This window comes from Lonchura striata, chromosome 2, assembly GCF_046129695.1.
Source record: "Lonchura striata isolate bLonStr1 chromosome 2, bLonStr1.mat, whole genome shotgun sequence".
Taxonomy (NCBI): Eukaryota; Metazoa; Chordata; class Aves; order Passeriformes; family Estrildidae; genus Lonchura; species Lonchura striata.
The window spans coordinates 86,634,980-86,651,330 of NC_134604.1; the positions used below are offsets into that span (position 1 = coordinate 86,634,980).

General features: G+C 34.8%; 1 protein-coding gene across 5 annotated transcripts in view; it reads right to left on the reverse strand.

Moving 5' to 3' along the window:
• The window catches only part of REV1 (REV1 DNA directed polymerase), a 55,157-nt gene that overhangs the window by 17,674 nt on the left and 21,132 nt on the right, over positions 1–16,351 (reverse strand). For 2 of the 5 annotated variants that reach the window (XM_021546719.2, XM_021546718.3), the window contains exons 5-12: positions 14,335–14,484; positions 11,644–12,356; positions 9,745–9,852; positions 8,105–8,221; positions 3,353–3,485; positions 2,260–2,388; positions 1,451–1,605; positions 403–522 (exon numbers count right to left, since the gene is read on the reverse strand). In XM_021546719.2, the coding sequence (XP_021402394.1) occupies positions 403–522; positions 1,451–1,605; positions 2,260–2,388; positions 3,353–3,485; positions 8,105–8,221; positions 9,745–9,852; positions 11,644–12,356; positions 14,335–14,484 (1,625 nt within the window). Of the gene's footprint in view, positions 1–402; positions 523–1,450; positions 1,606–2,259; positions 2,389–3,352; positions 3,486–4,904; positions 5,215–8,104; positions 8,222–9,744; positions 9,853–11,643; positions 12,357–14,334; positions 14,485–16,351 lie in introns of those variants that run through there. The other 3 variants (XM_021546720.3, XM_021546721.3, XM_021546722.3) reach the window with 3 other exon arrangements.

The following is a 16,351-nucleotide window of genomic DNA, read 5'->3' on the forward strand; positions in this document are numbered from 1 at the left end:
TCTTCAACAGATAGATACTATTTTTTAATATCTAACACTAAATATATGTGTATACATGCAGACTGAGGTCAGTTGATCACTGAAAACATAAATGAGTGCTTACTCAGCACTTTTTGCACTATGCCTGTGTCATGGTACACTGTCTATGTGTACTAAATAACAATATAGAGTTACATGCCAGAAAATGCTTTATGTTACAAACCTTTTAATATTCTATTAATATTTAAATATTTAATATTAATATGTTTTCATACAGGTGGATGCCATATGTCTTTACTGTCTATCACATTTTGGATCATAAACAGGGAATAACAGCAGCCAATCCTGTTTGATCTAGAAAGCAAATTTGTAGCTGAAACTGGTTTAATAGGAGGCAAAATACCCTCTAAAAGATAGGAATACCTGGAAGACTGGTAACAAGTTGCCCTCTGATAAAATCATCCACTTCTTCAGGTTTCAAGTGATACTGTCCATCTGGTTTTGCTTTACGAGTTGCCATTCTGGCCAGCAGAATATTGGAACCTATAAAAACAACAAATTAAAGCATGTCTGTTGTCTGTTGTAACTTCTGTCAATTCTCAAGTAGAATGCCATAGTTTAACATTCAAGGAAAAAATGCAGAAAATACAGTCAAATTCTTTAACTTTTACCAAGAATTTAATGAAATCTATTCATCTATATTTGCAATGTCTCCTTCAAATTACCAGCCAGCACTTATTTGCCTTAACAGCAGTTAAAATGTAGTGCTAACTGCAATTGCAAAGTTAATAAGGGAAGAATTCTCCTTGGAGTCATGAATTTCAGCTTGTCTCACAAGTGGATTTCACACATTTATATACACTCAGTACAGGTATGTACAGATACTCAACTCTAATACTAATTAGGAACAAAAAGAAAGGAGAAAGGAACCAGCCAAGACGAAACAAATCAAGGAAGTATTTTCAGATGTGTGATTTAATATACAATACGTACTACAAATCACACAAATCTTTGCCCTCAATACCTTCTAATAACTATGCAAAATCATGTCAGCCTATAAACTCCTAATGCTATTTCCATTAAGGAACACAATCTGTGCTTCTTTTTCTATTTACTGGAAACAATTTACTGGAAGCATTTCATAAAAATATGAATGTAAGAATGGAATTTTAGCATAGTGTTCAGATAAAGGAGAAATTATAGCCGGACAGGCTGTTGACTTAAGAGTTGGACTTGATGATCCTTGCTAGTCTCTTCCAATTCAGAAGAACATCCTGTGATCTCCGATTTGGAAATTTTATACATTTTTGCTTAAAACTTTCCAGTTATGAAAATTTTATTGCATTTTTAGTCACACTAATTTAATGTAAATGATAACATATTCCAAAAACACTGAGGAGTTTTAGCAAACTCAGCTTTGATACATGAGCAAAAGCAGTCAATGCTTATAAACAGAAATGCAGTTACTTACCCATACCAACAGAAGCTGTGCATTTAGTTTGGTCTTTGATTTCAGTGCGGATAGCGTTTGCAAATTCATCAGGAGTCAGTCTGGTCTCTGTAAGGATTTCAGTGATATCTACTAGTGCTTCATCACAACTGACTGCTTCGATGTTATGAGTATAGCTATCAACACAAAGTAAAGGAGGTGAAACACCAGCAACAGCTCACCATCTGTTAAAACAAATACGTAGCAAATAAAGTCTTCCTTTTGTGGTGGCATTTCCCTGCCTATTTTGTATTACACATCACTTAGATATTAAAAGTGCTAAAACAGTAAATTACAGTAATATAATGTAATACTAATTTCAACATGCATTTTGATTTTAAAGGAACAGCTAGAGAGGAAGTTGAATACTTGTTTTTCACTGACAATAACAAATTTTTTGTTTTATTTCAAGTGCATTTTAAACCAGAAAGTAGTTTCTGATAGATGTTACTCTAATAACCTGTTCTTAAATTACTCAAAAAACATCTCTTGGAAGGATCAACCTTCTAAGCAGGGATCTGCTTCTCACAGTAAAAAAACTTAACAGTGATTCATTTGGAAGTAAGATGTAGACTGTTTACAGCATTTGGCTTCAGGATAAAAGAATGCCAAGAAGGATGGTGCTTAAAGTAACAAAAATACTACAAAGGAAAACCTCAAACAGGAATAGCTTCACTGAAGTTGAAGAGTGGGAGATGAAAATACAAAATTAATAATAGCACTCAGTAGCGGCAAACAAAATATGCTTGATAACCTTACCATGAAGATTATGCCAACAAACAGCACATTACCTTGCTAGTATTTCATATACTGTCCGTGCAACTTCTTTGTATGCATCAAAATCATATGAAACTGCTTGAAGATTTGGACATAACTTTTTTGCTTGGCCAAAAAACATTCCATTCTTTATGCCAACTTGTCTAAAATTAAATAATAAAATAAACCCCAAGTAAACGCAGTGCAAACTTTTCCATAAATTAACTGGGAGTACTTTCTATTTAATTATTTGTCTTTTCCCACAAAAATGGCAATTAGAATTCAGTCAATAGAAGACAGAAATTTAACAGGTTAAAAATAATAACTGCAACTAGAATATCTGAACAAGCTGTGTATTATTATTAAGCCATGCAGCATGAGAAATCTCCCTTCAGGAAAATGCTAAAGACAAAGATTCCAGAAAGCATACTTGCTATTTTCTGTTTCAAATTAAAACCACACGTATACTACAGTGACTAAGGTAGCGAGATGTTATATTCCAAGGTGCAAGCTTACATAATTAGGCTCCTGCTAATAAATTAAGTCTTTCTGAGATACAAATAGAAGTCTGTCTATCCTAGCAAGCTTAAGAAAGCTTACAACCAAGAAGTAACTTCTGGAGTATTATTTCCGTCAGGGAAAACCCTCTGTATTTTGAACACTCTGCTTATATTTATAAAAGTTGTTTCATATTCTAAACCTTTGTAAGTTAGGTCATTGGAGATAGTCAGCAAAGTCTCTGCAAAAAATGGTTTTAATGGTTACACTTTTGGTTTGAAATAAAACCTTCAGAATGTAGAATTAATTCTACTGCAACTTTGATACAAAGACAGGATGATAACATGAATTCAAGAATATCACAGTGAAAGAAAGGCACAAGGTTTTTCTTCAGAGGCTTTATTTCAAGTTATACCTAGGCTGGTTTGAGAGCTACTGAGCAGCATCTACAAAGCAGCAGCATCCACAGGGAGGAGTTTCTGTTAAATTCAAACAACCTATATAATTACAAATTTTGAACAGAAACTTCTTCTATAGATAAATTCAAAGACACTAATAACCACTATTTTTGGCACCTTATGCCTATCTGCATGGGACTTTCAAGCAAACTTCTAGGTAACTTTGACCTACCTGGCTTCATAACTACAAGAAGCTATTTCAGCCATGGACAGAACAGTGAGATTGAAGTTGGCTCCATTCACATGTGTGGAATCCGTATTCTCCCAGACTGATGAGTCCAACTGATCAGGTACTCTAATTTCTGCTTAAAAAAATAAAAGTTGTCTACGTTATTCTTCCTTATAGTTCAACAGAATGAATGCAAATAGAATAAAAATAATGGATTTTATCTTATACAATTTCTATACTGTTATCTCTTTGGACGAAGATGTTCTTAATAATATTGATTCATATTGTGGTCCAGAAAAAAACCCAGACCCTTTCCCCAGTAATATCTTTCTGGATAGGTCTGTACATACTATTGAGAACAATATTAATAGAAAAATCCCTAGACAGCAGCTCATTGGTGTCTACATATACCATACTGTAAAATAAGAATGATCTTAGCTTAACTGACCATAAAAATGATCAAACACACATGGCTAACTGTTAGAACCACATCCTGCCAACAAATACAAGACAATAAAAATTATTTAACAACTGCTCAACTAAACAGGAAGACACTTAGCTATATTCCTTTTTATAAAATGCACCCTGATATCAGAATACTGAAATTTCATATAGAATATAAATCCACTTCATATTGTACTTAAAACTATTTTTCTAATAGACTAGATACCACTAAGTGAATTTTAAGAAGTGAAAACCAGAATGCCAATTAGTTGAGATAAAAAACACTAGCTAGAAACTTTTATTTTCTTTAACGCTCTTATGGGAATAGAAACTGAAATATCTTCTGCTTTTACTTACTAATAATTCCCTTATTAGGATATGTCAATTTCTTTCAAATATCACCGCAAACTTATCTTGGATCGAAATGATGCAATTACAAGTACCACAACCTCAGATTTAAAATGAGACAGACCTTCCCTAATTCTATAAAACTTTACTACATAGTCTTAAATAAATTTTAAAGGATCCTTCAGGCCCACTGAGTACTAGGTAATAGACAGAATTCCATGACACTGAATAATGGAAATAAGCAAAAGATTTCTCATTCTACTTGGGTTTTCACAGTATGTAAACCTTGAAATATGTGCTATACTCTAAATATGAATCAGCTTGAAAAAAATCACTAGACACAGAAACTACTATGCCTGCCCAACTCCCATCAGAATCAAACAATGAGGTATCATACAGATAAAATGCTTCTATTTATTTAAAATGAAATCCACTACGCAGTTCTTTTTCATTACTGTAGTCTATTTAATACCATACACCTTCATAATACCATAAATGGGAGTTCATTAGAGTGCCACAATGCCTAACTATATTCCACAGTACTAACAACTTACACACCGACAATCTGACTGAAAAGAAACCTGGTGCTATGTGCACATATGAGTAGCTACCAAACCAGACAAAGTGGTGTAATGAGTGAGTGGAGATATCAGGGGGAGAGCCTAACTCAGGTGGAAAACTGCTTTTATTCAGAATTTCTGCTAAATTTGTGCACTTTTAAATTTCTTAAATATTTTAGTTTATGATGAGCTCAGTAAGTTACCTAAGATGTCTGCAATTGAAAATTAGAGCAAAATTATGCCCCAAATAAAGATAAGAATGACAAGAACAACTTCTTTAGTCCATGCCTTCCTGTGCCCTGGCCTGAGATGATGCTGTCATCTTGTCTATCTTCACTGGATTCGTCGGCTTTTTCCACATCGCAGCTGAGCAGATCCCCCCATGAGCTGATGGAGTCACTTCATGTGAAATTCAGGGCAATGCAGAACACATTGTCCTCAATGGAAGGCAAGGTAGAGAACCTCTCCTCAAAAGCTGGGAAACTAGACAGGCACATGGTGAATGTGGAGCAACGGATGGAGAAATCAGAGGCCAGGACCCAAGTCTGTGAAAAAGAAATCGCTGAGAATAAATCTGTGACTAATATGATGGTTAAAATCTGCTGCTCTTTAGAATGAAAAGGGAGATTCTAGGGTTGAGGGAAAGGAAGTCTAGAAAACATTCACATCTTGGGCATCCTGGCCATGGAAGAGACCCCAAACTATGAATCCTGATTAACATATGTTAATCTTTTATCTTTAGAACATGGATGTTAAAGATGGCATGTATGTAGAGAAGTAACTTCTACTATCTAGAAAGCCTATCTCCAATTTGGGGACTTAGGGTGAGAATGGTATCAAGTTTTTAAATTTAAAAGTTATGCATTTTTAGATGAATCAATACAAGAAAAAGAAAGTGTTTCATAAAAGACTGAAGATTCTGTTGACACTAGATACTTGTCTAGCAATGCAGATCAAAGTCAGGAACTAGTATCACTAAAGAAGTAATTAAAAAAAAAGAAGTAAATGAAGCAGCAGAATTCAGTATTTTCAGTATTTGGTCAAAAGTGATTCACAAGGGTTTGGGGTTTTGTGTTTGGGTGGCTTTTTTGGTTATATTTTTGTTAGGGTTTTTTTTGAGGGGGCGAGGTGCTCTGTTTCCGTGGTTGGTTTGTAATTTGGAACCTTTTTTCAAATAAGCAAGATCTGGAGAAGGCAATATCAGAGAACAGCCTGGGAAGTATGAAGCACCAAAAATTGAAGTGGGTTCCATGTTGAAGCATGGATGTAAAAATATATTCATATTCTAAGCTCCTCCCAACGACCTTTCTATTTAATTTATATAACATGTCCCCATTGTGTCTGTTTTAACAGTCTAATTCACTATTCCGTACTTCTGACATTTTTGTAAAAGCATTCTTGCATGTAATACTTGTGCCTACTGCTACTGTATTTCCCTCTGGCATGGCACAATTAAATACATGCTGTGAAGTGTGTCACTTTCTAAGATACTGTCATGTCTGAGAAGCCTAATTAGTAATTCCACCTTTACATCTCAGGCCATAACTAACTATAATTTCTTTACCCCAAAAAGAAGACAAACCATGAAAAAATGCAAGCAGAAACAACAGGTTTGGGTTTTTTTAACTGGCAAAACAATTACACATGGAGATAAAATAAACAGAGACTCAAAAATATTATGAACGGTAGCTAATGAAACTGAGACTATAAAAAGAGTGTTTGGAAAAAATCCTTTCACCAAAACAACAGGCTACACAATCAAGCCTAAGTGTCAAGAAAGAAAGAGAGGTAGCTGCTTGCCTGCATGCAAGCCAGTTGAGACTGAATGCTGAAGTTAAAGAAATGAACGTGTGATATACAGAAAAATCTGCCACAGTAAGAAACTGAGCTTGTTATACAAATGAGGTTGAAAGCTGCTGTACACTTAAGCAATAAATACAGCAGAAGAGATACTAGTGAATTTGTCAATCAAAAGAACATGCTACGTATCAGCTAAACTGTAATTCAATCACCTAACTCTCCAAACCACTCAGTTGTATAGTCACATCCTTATCCAGTCTAAGGCCCTAATAAAAGTTAACAAGTCACTGCATAAACTGAACTACCAATAAATACTTCATACACAAGCTCTACTACAGAAAATCCAACTCCATAAAGACCACAGCTATCTCTGTCTAGAGCATACTGAAAAGTCCTTAAAAGCTTGTGGATTCCACAAACATATATTCTACCTCAGTTTTGAAGTGTTCTTAAACAACAGCAAAAAAGACAAATGAAATGGCATCAGTTCCAGTAATACCTTGGTTCAGTAAATGTCTTCAAAAACCCCCAACAACCTGCCAATTTCCAAAGAACTAATGTTTCATAAACAACCATGGAAGAACAGCCTGTCTTTTGCCCCATCTTGTCTCACCAAAATAAAAAACTGAGGTGTAAACTTTATAACAACAGTACTTAGTATCACAAATTTGGTAAAAACTGCCTAGACAAAAGAGCAAAGGAGAAATTAAATTTTCACGTCTAAATCAAACTTAAATAGCAGCTACCCCTTGCATATGCACTTTTTACCAACTTTGTAGCAAGAACTACACTTCTAGATGATTACACAGGACTGTTACTGGCCACTTAAGTTGCCAATATTCAGCAATATACTTTCTCATACTAAATAAAGTTCAGGCAGTATAATAAAACTTATTAATAAAACTTTGGTTTATATTAGTACACTACTACTTGAGGACATAGAAAGTAACATATTTCTAAATTATTGCAGGCAAGTATGGAATTCTCAAACTACAACACACAACCTGGTTTTCAAAAAACAAAATATTAAACTAACAATTCATTAAAATGGCACAGACTTTCCAGAGACCTAAAATGCTCTATGAACCACCCAAATTAAGCCATTGTACAGAGATATTCTACATATGCAACTCAAAAGCCAACTTCAAACAATCAGTTTCTCACTGGCCATGGGCTGTTGTTACTACTTTTACAGAAAAAAAACCTCTGAAGTAGACTTTTAAAATTTTTTACCTTATCTATACTTGACTTTCTGAGAAAAAAGTGATCCTAGACAACCTGTATTTATTTTTCATTTGAAATAACTACTAACATTCTATCTTACACTCAACCTCAAGAAAGTGAGTAAAACCTGAAATTATTCTAAAATAATTTACCACACTGAGCAAAGTGTGGGTAGACTAACTAACTAACTGACAAGAAGCCACAGTGTCCTGCTATTACTGAGGCCACAGAGCACTCTGTTGTCCAAAGGTATTTCTTTTCTGAAATCTCCCACATGAAAGAAATAAATTTATCCATGGTACACTTTCTGAATAATTTTAAAGAAAAAATCTTCCATAGCAACAGTTAAAAACATACATACAGACAGACTTATCTGTACCTGCTTTGCCATTCAATAGCTTTTTCTGGTAATATTGCTGTTCAAGCTGGGGGTTTGCACCAGGGCGCAGCAGTGCCTTCCCTGTACCTCTGTTACTAGTAACAGCTACTGGCTTTCCTGTGGAGAAAAAATGCATATACTTATAGGTCAATACCTGTAATAGCTTACATTTTAATAACAGCACAATTAGGATAAGATCATAAGGTTTTTTAATTTACTTTTTATAATTTCTTTCAAGCTTAGATGCTCTCAAGGCACTAAAGATGGAACAGCTACGAAACGGCCTTGGAATTGTGACAACGAACCTGTCTTAATTGTAGTCACATGTAAAGAAGAAAAGTTTTTCACAAGTGAAAAGACAGTTAATACTAGTTTGTCTTTAATAAAAAATATAAATGGAAGCTGTGAAATTTCACCAATGACCTAATGATTCATTAGTTTAAGATACAGCAAACACTGGATTGATTTTAAATACTTCAACATGTTTATTAGCTTAAGTATATCAGAAAAATATACACATGCCAAAACACTTAGTTCCACTTAGTTTAACTGTGAAAACCAAAATTTTTAGTAAACTTTTGACTTTTCTGCAATATCAACACCTCCATGCTGCTTCCAAAGAAAGCTAATTTATGCACTGAAAAGTCTGGCAAACTTCTGTGGAACAGAAAAAGTTTTTGCAGGAAAGGCCTACATTCTTTATGTTCCAGTAATGGAATTTGAAACTTGCAGGAAATCAAGTTTTAAAGAACCAAACATAGCAGAAGAATCTTTGATACAGCTGCTCCTGCCTTTGGACAGAAGAGAGCAATGGAACCATATATGCATCTTACTCTTTTCCCAGGGTCTGTGAGAGCTGGGAGAGTGAGATGGTCACCACTGCAACAAGTCTTCAAACTTGTGCATCCCTGAAGTTCAGTGTTTGCACAGAACTAGGATCTCCACTTCTGAATGGTACACTTGGAGAAAACAAACCCACCAAAATTTGCTAAGGTGTTCCACTAACTCTCATAGGTCTTAAGGATGATCATGCAACTCAGACTTCTAAAATGCCAACCAAATTGTTTCTGAATTCTCCAGCTCTTATAATAGCTCATGTGTAATAGCTTGGAGAGGAAAGGAAAGGAGAAGCAAAACTTCTCTTGAAAAATATGCATCAGGTAGAGACAATTAATTCTCAACCACAACCTTTCCACTTTTCTAGTTAAGCAAAGCTTCTTAAACTACTTCAGGAAGAATATTAGGCTATCCCATTTTGTTTAATTTATCTGTTTTTCTTTTAATAGACAATGTCCATACCCCACTTTTAATATAACTGGAATTTGATTTCCAATTTCTAATATGGTAGATTGAAATCTGAGTAAGTTTATGTACAATGTCACAGAGAATAATTACTACAGATTTAACTTCTCTCTTCTTACTTTAGATATTGAAAGGACATAGCAAGGAGAATTCCAGTTCTCTCTTCCACTTGCTTTTGGATTGTGAGAAAATAAACAGGAATACGAAAGTTGCATGGCCTAACTACTGCAGATGCAAAAAAAAGGATAATACGCCAAATTAATTTTATAATTGCACAGGTTTGGTTTTTTTAAAGGCTTAACTAAGTAAACTGTAGCACATAGACTTAAAATACTCACCTTTGAGATCTGGTCTATTTCGGATAGCCACAGACACAAAGAAGCAATCCATATCCACGTGCATTATACAGCTCTGTGGCTTGGCTGAGCTCGCAACAGACACATTACCTAGTATGAAGATACACCAATAGAAAACTTGAACCCTAATTTATACACTTTGGTACTACTCATAGTAGTCATCAAGGTCTATTATCTAGTTTTTACCACCTCTAAACCATAAATATTTTTGTTTCCTCTCACCAAGAAGGTATTTACTCTGAGAAAGATAAACATAAGCAGTAGACAAACAGCCTAAACAATGAATTAACTTAAGAGTTTTTGGTTTTTATTTTCTTATAATTAACACCTTTTACCCTAACAAGGTTCCCCGAATCCAAGGAGACTAATGCATATTGTTGGAACTTGATCTTACTTGTGCTGTGTTAACACTGAATCAGAAGAGAATTTTGCTCCTTTTTATTCATCAGAAGACTGCTTCGCAAGATAAAAATGTAAGTTTAGCTGCACTACGAGCTACCATTATTCTTCATTAAACACACCACAATTAGTTTTGAAAGTCCCATGCAACTGGATTTTGTCACTGCTGTACTTAGATGCATGCAAACATTCAGCGAAGATGAGCAAGGTGATTCCTCACTGAAAATCGTACATGCCTAAAATACTAGAAGTGCTTTCTACAAGTTCAAGTCTGCATTTCTATGTAGCTGATCTACTAAAGATGGCAATATCTAACAAAAAAATTTAACTTGAACAATGCATAAAGCGTAACAGTGAAAAAATACTTCAATACATCAAATGAACTGTTTCACTTAACCTCTGAGTTAATTACTGAATAATCAGAAAAATATCCTCTTCATTTTAATAATTTACATTTTGAACTCATTATTTGAAAAATAAGGCCTGTCTTATAATGACGTATTTACAAATCAAGCGATCAAGTAAAGGAGCTGCTACTTGCCAACTAAATCACAGGCATTAACTATTTGAATACTCTAGGCCAAATCAAAGAGAAAATAAAAATGTATTAGCTTATACCACATTCTGATTTAAAAAAATACACATTAAGCAGTCCATAAGCTAACATGTTTGATAACTGGGGTGTCCTAACACAAACACAGAATAAGTAAATTTATTATCTAACAATTTTTTTGATGTGGCAATTTCTCAAGCATATTTTCATATGATTACAAGTGAGCAATTTTACAGCACAGGAGTCAGAATCTCTTTAATGGTACAGAGCTAACCTTTTAATTTAATAAGACTGTAAACAAGAGATTCTAAAGATGCAAAATATTTTATCTGTAACACTTTGACTCTAATTAATTCTACATCTTTTCACTTTGGCCCTTGTTGCAATGACATTAAATATTTCTCTTGAAGCCAGGTTCAAAAGTCTCTTTATGACACTACTACCCACTTTAACAGACGCAGAGCTATATAAAACTCTAACTAACAAAAAAAATTTAGATTTTAACTCACATCTAAATATTACTCATATTTTAAATGCTCATGCTGAACAGTAAGGGTTTTTCTTCTCTTCCCCCCCCCGCTCCAGATTTTCACACAGCAACTACAGATTTGTGTATTCAGATATACATAGTATTTTTCTCCCTTATCAATCCAGGTATCTTGGTAAAGTCAGAAATACTATTTCTACAATGAAGAGTTGAATATAGACCAGAGTATCACATTAAGTAACATTTTAAGTTAAAAAACCCCAACAAAGCCAAAAGCACTTGCATCCATTAGTGTTCACTGCACCAAAGTCATCAAGTTTTTCCAGATAGTCTGACTATAATATGAATACTCAATACTAAACTATGTAGTCTCATTTGAACATTTAATGTACAAAGATACAAGGCATCTTCTTAACATAGACCTTCTTAAACAAGTATCTACCTGTGTCAGTTTTAAGTGCAGACCTGCCTGTTTTCCATTTTTTAATTTTTTCCCTTCCTGGAAAGACACCGCTGTTTTTTCTCTGCAGACTGTTGACAAACTCTGTCAGTTCACACTTCCATGTTGATATATGATGCAGTCTTGAACGTGAATAAAAGTCAGAAATAAAACTACAATCTGAAGGTTTGGACACAGGTAAGGAAGCTGCCTTGCTAGGAGCAGGTCCAGAAGTGCTTTTTGTGCTTGAAGGCCCCTGAACAGTTGAGTGGTGAGCACCATTTATTTTAGCATTACTGTGCAAAAATGAAGATGAGGATGAGTTACTCATAGTCCTGTGTGGACTCCAGGAAAAGTCTGTATTTTTGTTGCTTTGCTGCAACTGCTGCATTGTGCAGTCTCTAAAGTCAACCATGCCTTTGTCAGTCTTCCCTTCCTCCTGCACAGGGCCTGGAGATAACCTGCCTGCAACACCATTGCCGGAGGGCACCAAGCAATCCTGTGTCTTTAAGGCACTGGTAGAAGTGTGTGTGTGTCCATTAAAAAGGGTAGTGCTGTCTTTATGAGATTGAATCCCATTTTGTTTCCGTATGGGAAGAATCTCCTCCAGCTCTGTAAATCCAAAATAGTCACTTTCTTCTTCCTCTTCCTCATTCCAGCTGTTTATTCCATTGGGTGTGATTTCATTTTCCATTTCATACTTTTTAATATGATTTCTGAAACATATAATAATTAAATACCATATCTTTTAGAAACAAAGGCACATTTACATGTAATTTCAAGCATTTCCTTCTTAACTGTTCTCAATTTATACTTCACTTACGTTCCCAAGACAGTTATCTCAAATTCTGAGCCACATTCTCTCAATAGCACAAAATATAATGCCCTACCAAAGATTTTACAGATTTCATGTAATATTAACTAGGAGTATATATGGGAGTGACCATGCTCACATTAGAAAAGCTATTTCCAAGGCCTTTAATCCGGCAGGCTGTCTCCCACTGAACTACAGTAATTATTTGTTTGTTAACAGAACTGTACTGCCACACACAGCATGAATGTTGCAGGAGTATGCAAATCATCAGAAGGAGCTGTCCTTTTATCAGGAGATGTGATTTTCCTTAATTAGTTATAAACAAACAGAAAGAAAAGAGAATGTATACACAGAGAACTACTTTTTGGGGAATTATTTTAGATTACCGTTAGAGTCATTTTGGTTTTTTGTAATGAAAAATCTGTTCAAGCTCTAGAAATCACTTAGCTTTGATAAAAACCACAAACTGATTTTCAGCTTTTAAGCACATAAACCAAAATATTCTGTCACAAGCACACTAGCACAAAGACAAAACTTCCATTCAAAAAATTAACACTGGAAATGAAAACCGAAGTGTTTCATGAGTTCTATACACTCTTGATCTGCTGGAAAAAAAGAACAACAAACCCAACTATCACTCCCAGCTCCCAAAGCTAGTAATTTAAGTACACAAAAAAATGTGGGAAAAAATTAGCTATTCAGTACACCACTGAAACCAGAAACTCAATTAAGCATGAAAACAATTTGGTTAAGATTATCCAAACATAAACTGCAGTAAACATAGTATTTTTGAAGAGTTGTGTGGTTGAAAATGGTATATTAAGTGGCACATACTTAGTGGATAGGCAGGCTTTTGAAGTCATGTTTTTCAGACTACACTGACATGCTGGGAAGTCTGAATATTCTCATTTAAAAAATCTTTAACAACACAATAGTAAGATGTGATTGTTTAAAATATGGGTATGAAATACTGCTTATGATAGTAATTTTGTGAGACTGGTTTTATTTTCCAGACAAATCCCAGTCATGTGGTGAAGTCTCCTCAGCATTATGCACGACTGGATTGTAAAAAAATCAGCAGACTGGAAGAACTCAGATCACCAGTACAAATCAGGAAGTATAGTATCTTGCACAATATCCTTGGCCCTGCTTGAGTAGTAGTATTAAACCAGATGACATCCAGCTTTCTTTTCCAAACTAAAAAATTCTATAATATTATTATTATTGCCTATAAAGAACAAATGTGTATTTCTGAAAAAGATGAGGAACCTTCTTAATAAAAAAGAAAAAAATCTATAGACGCTCAAGTGGAATGTTTCTTTCCAAATTCCAATTCCTCTGCCAGTTAAGGTCTTAGGTCTCTTAGAATACTTTTTTATATTGTAATTTCATTTTTCAATCCATCTTCTCTCTCAAGCATGACTTAAACCTTGGTGTTAGCATACATAATGTATGTTGTGACTTCCTTTTTTTTTTTTTAAGAGGCTAAAAAAAGCGATTAATAACTAGAATGCATTTATATTCATTCCTAGGCACCTTTAGCAAAAGTAGTCAGCAGCTTTTTATTTTTGAAATAAAGCCTCACTTTTCAGTGTCACCTATCAGAATCCTTTAATGCATGCCTGTTGGTCCCACAGATATATTACATCCTAGGACTCCTAGGTCATATTATCAAACAAACTGTGGTCCAAAGACTAGAGACAAGGCTTGGTGATCTTTTTCCTCAACTATTTATACAGCTATACCTTACTTTTAAATTTCAGCTCCTCAAAAGCTTGCCTCTTACAATGCTGAAATGAGCTTTAAAAATGCTATTTACAAATGCAAACTCATTATGGGTGAATGATGAGCATCTGCATTACAAAATCAGAAATACTTACACCCTGTTGAGATCTTTAGCTATATTGCTTGGACCTGGCACAGCATCTTCAGGTTTGTGTATGCTGTTAAAGTTGAGACCTTTCTGAAAGCCTGACTGCTTGGTGTAAAGCTGATATGGAATGTGTGAAAGGAGACGTCCAGCTTTAATGCTGAAAAAAAAAAAAAAGAAAAACCATGTTACTGCTTAACAAATTAAAAAAAAAAAAAAAACCAACGTTCTCTGCTAAAAGAACTCCCTTATTTGTACATGTAGTGCATTCCACAACCCCCTTCTCACCTTAACTGGACTAACTGAAAAGTAATTTGTGCTGTGGCAACTGGTGCAACAAACGGTATTTGCAAAGATGTGTTGGTCAGTAGTCTAAATCCAGTTCTCTTTCCAACTGACACACATAAACCTCAAATATTTAATTTAAACAAAACAGTCAGAAAACATTTGGTTAGTGGTCCAGGTTGTTCTACCTGAACAATATTCACTGAGCTCTTTAACATGGAACAAATTGGGGTAGAATTTGAAAGAGGTCAGCTAGGATGTGGTTCAGTGTTAAAAATTAACTACTTTTTCCATTCCACGAGACTAATTACCTCTTCTTGTAAAACATTCACTGAGGCAAGTGAAACAGAAGAATAATTTCCAAACAGACCTTTCATAAGTATCTACAGCAATCATTCCAGTTATTCCTACTGTGTTCCAGTCTATCTCCCTCTTCATTTTCCACTGAAACTGCAATTATACTTGAGTAACTGCTAAATTCCTTAGGGAAGCCACACACTTGGAAGTGAAATAGTCTCAAAAATACACCAGAGGATGATTTAATCTCTCCACCTCAACACCTGTTGTTGGCAGAAGCAGTAACAGCCTTCCAAGCGTACACTTCACCTCTTCTCTGTATACAATTCTTCATACTGGACACTGGCTCAGAGATGCTGGGACTTCTTCCAGCAGAGGAACCTCCCCCATATCAAAGCAGATTAGTATTAGCATTTAGTTTTGAAGACAGAACTGGAGTCAGATTTTAAAGATAATTTAGCTTTGTGCTTTATTGTTTTTCAGCACCTGAATGCTTTCTCTTGCTCCAATCTGTACTACTGTCAAGGGAGCTGGACAGTAAAACAAAAGCCCTTGGGAGCTTTCTGGCTGCAATTAGAGACAATATAGCAGGAGATCACATTCCCCAATTAGATAAATTAAAACTAGTTAAGCATATACATATACCTGGTAAGGTTTCTATGGAAATGGAATAGCAAAACAGCCCCAAAAATGTATCAATTAAATATTGTTTGATACATGAATATGTATCATTCATAGGGAAGATTATTTGCATTAAACATTGCCAAACAGAATTAAAAATACCCCTGGGAGAGTTCCAAAGCTTTCTTGTACACAAAATGGTAATGCAGCAACTGAGTTTTAAAATGCCTGACTTGACTGTTTCTCCAAAGGCCATGTGAACATAGGTGCAGAACCAACTTGGTAATATTTCAGAGTAATTGCTACAATTTCAAGATGAATAAACAAACTTACATTTATTTAAGAACTTGTTTATGATGTCATGGTTTTAACTACTGGAGTAGCTGCATTACTAGATAAACAAACAGTTGTTTTTTTCCAACATGCAGCAATAGGAATACTAGTTTAGATGCACCATTCAACATCTTAACCCATTTCACCTTCCCGGTGTCACAGAATTCAAAATCACAAAAAAAAATTACATTGAAAAGGACTTCTGGAAGTCTCTAGCCCAAACACTGATCAAAACGTTACGTTTTAAAGTCATATCAGGTTGTCCAGGACAAAAAGTCCACCTAAATTTTGAGTATCTCCAAATGCAAAAATTCTATAACCCTCTCTAGGCACCTGTTTCATTGCTTACTCTCTTTTAACTGTGAAAAATCTCTTTCTTATAGTTGAAATTTTCTTTGCTGCTACTTGTGACTATTGCCTCTTGTCTTCTTGCTGTACATCTTGAAGAAAAATCTGGCTCCACACCCTCTGTAACCTCCATACAGGTAATG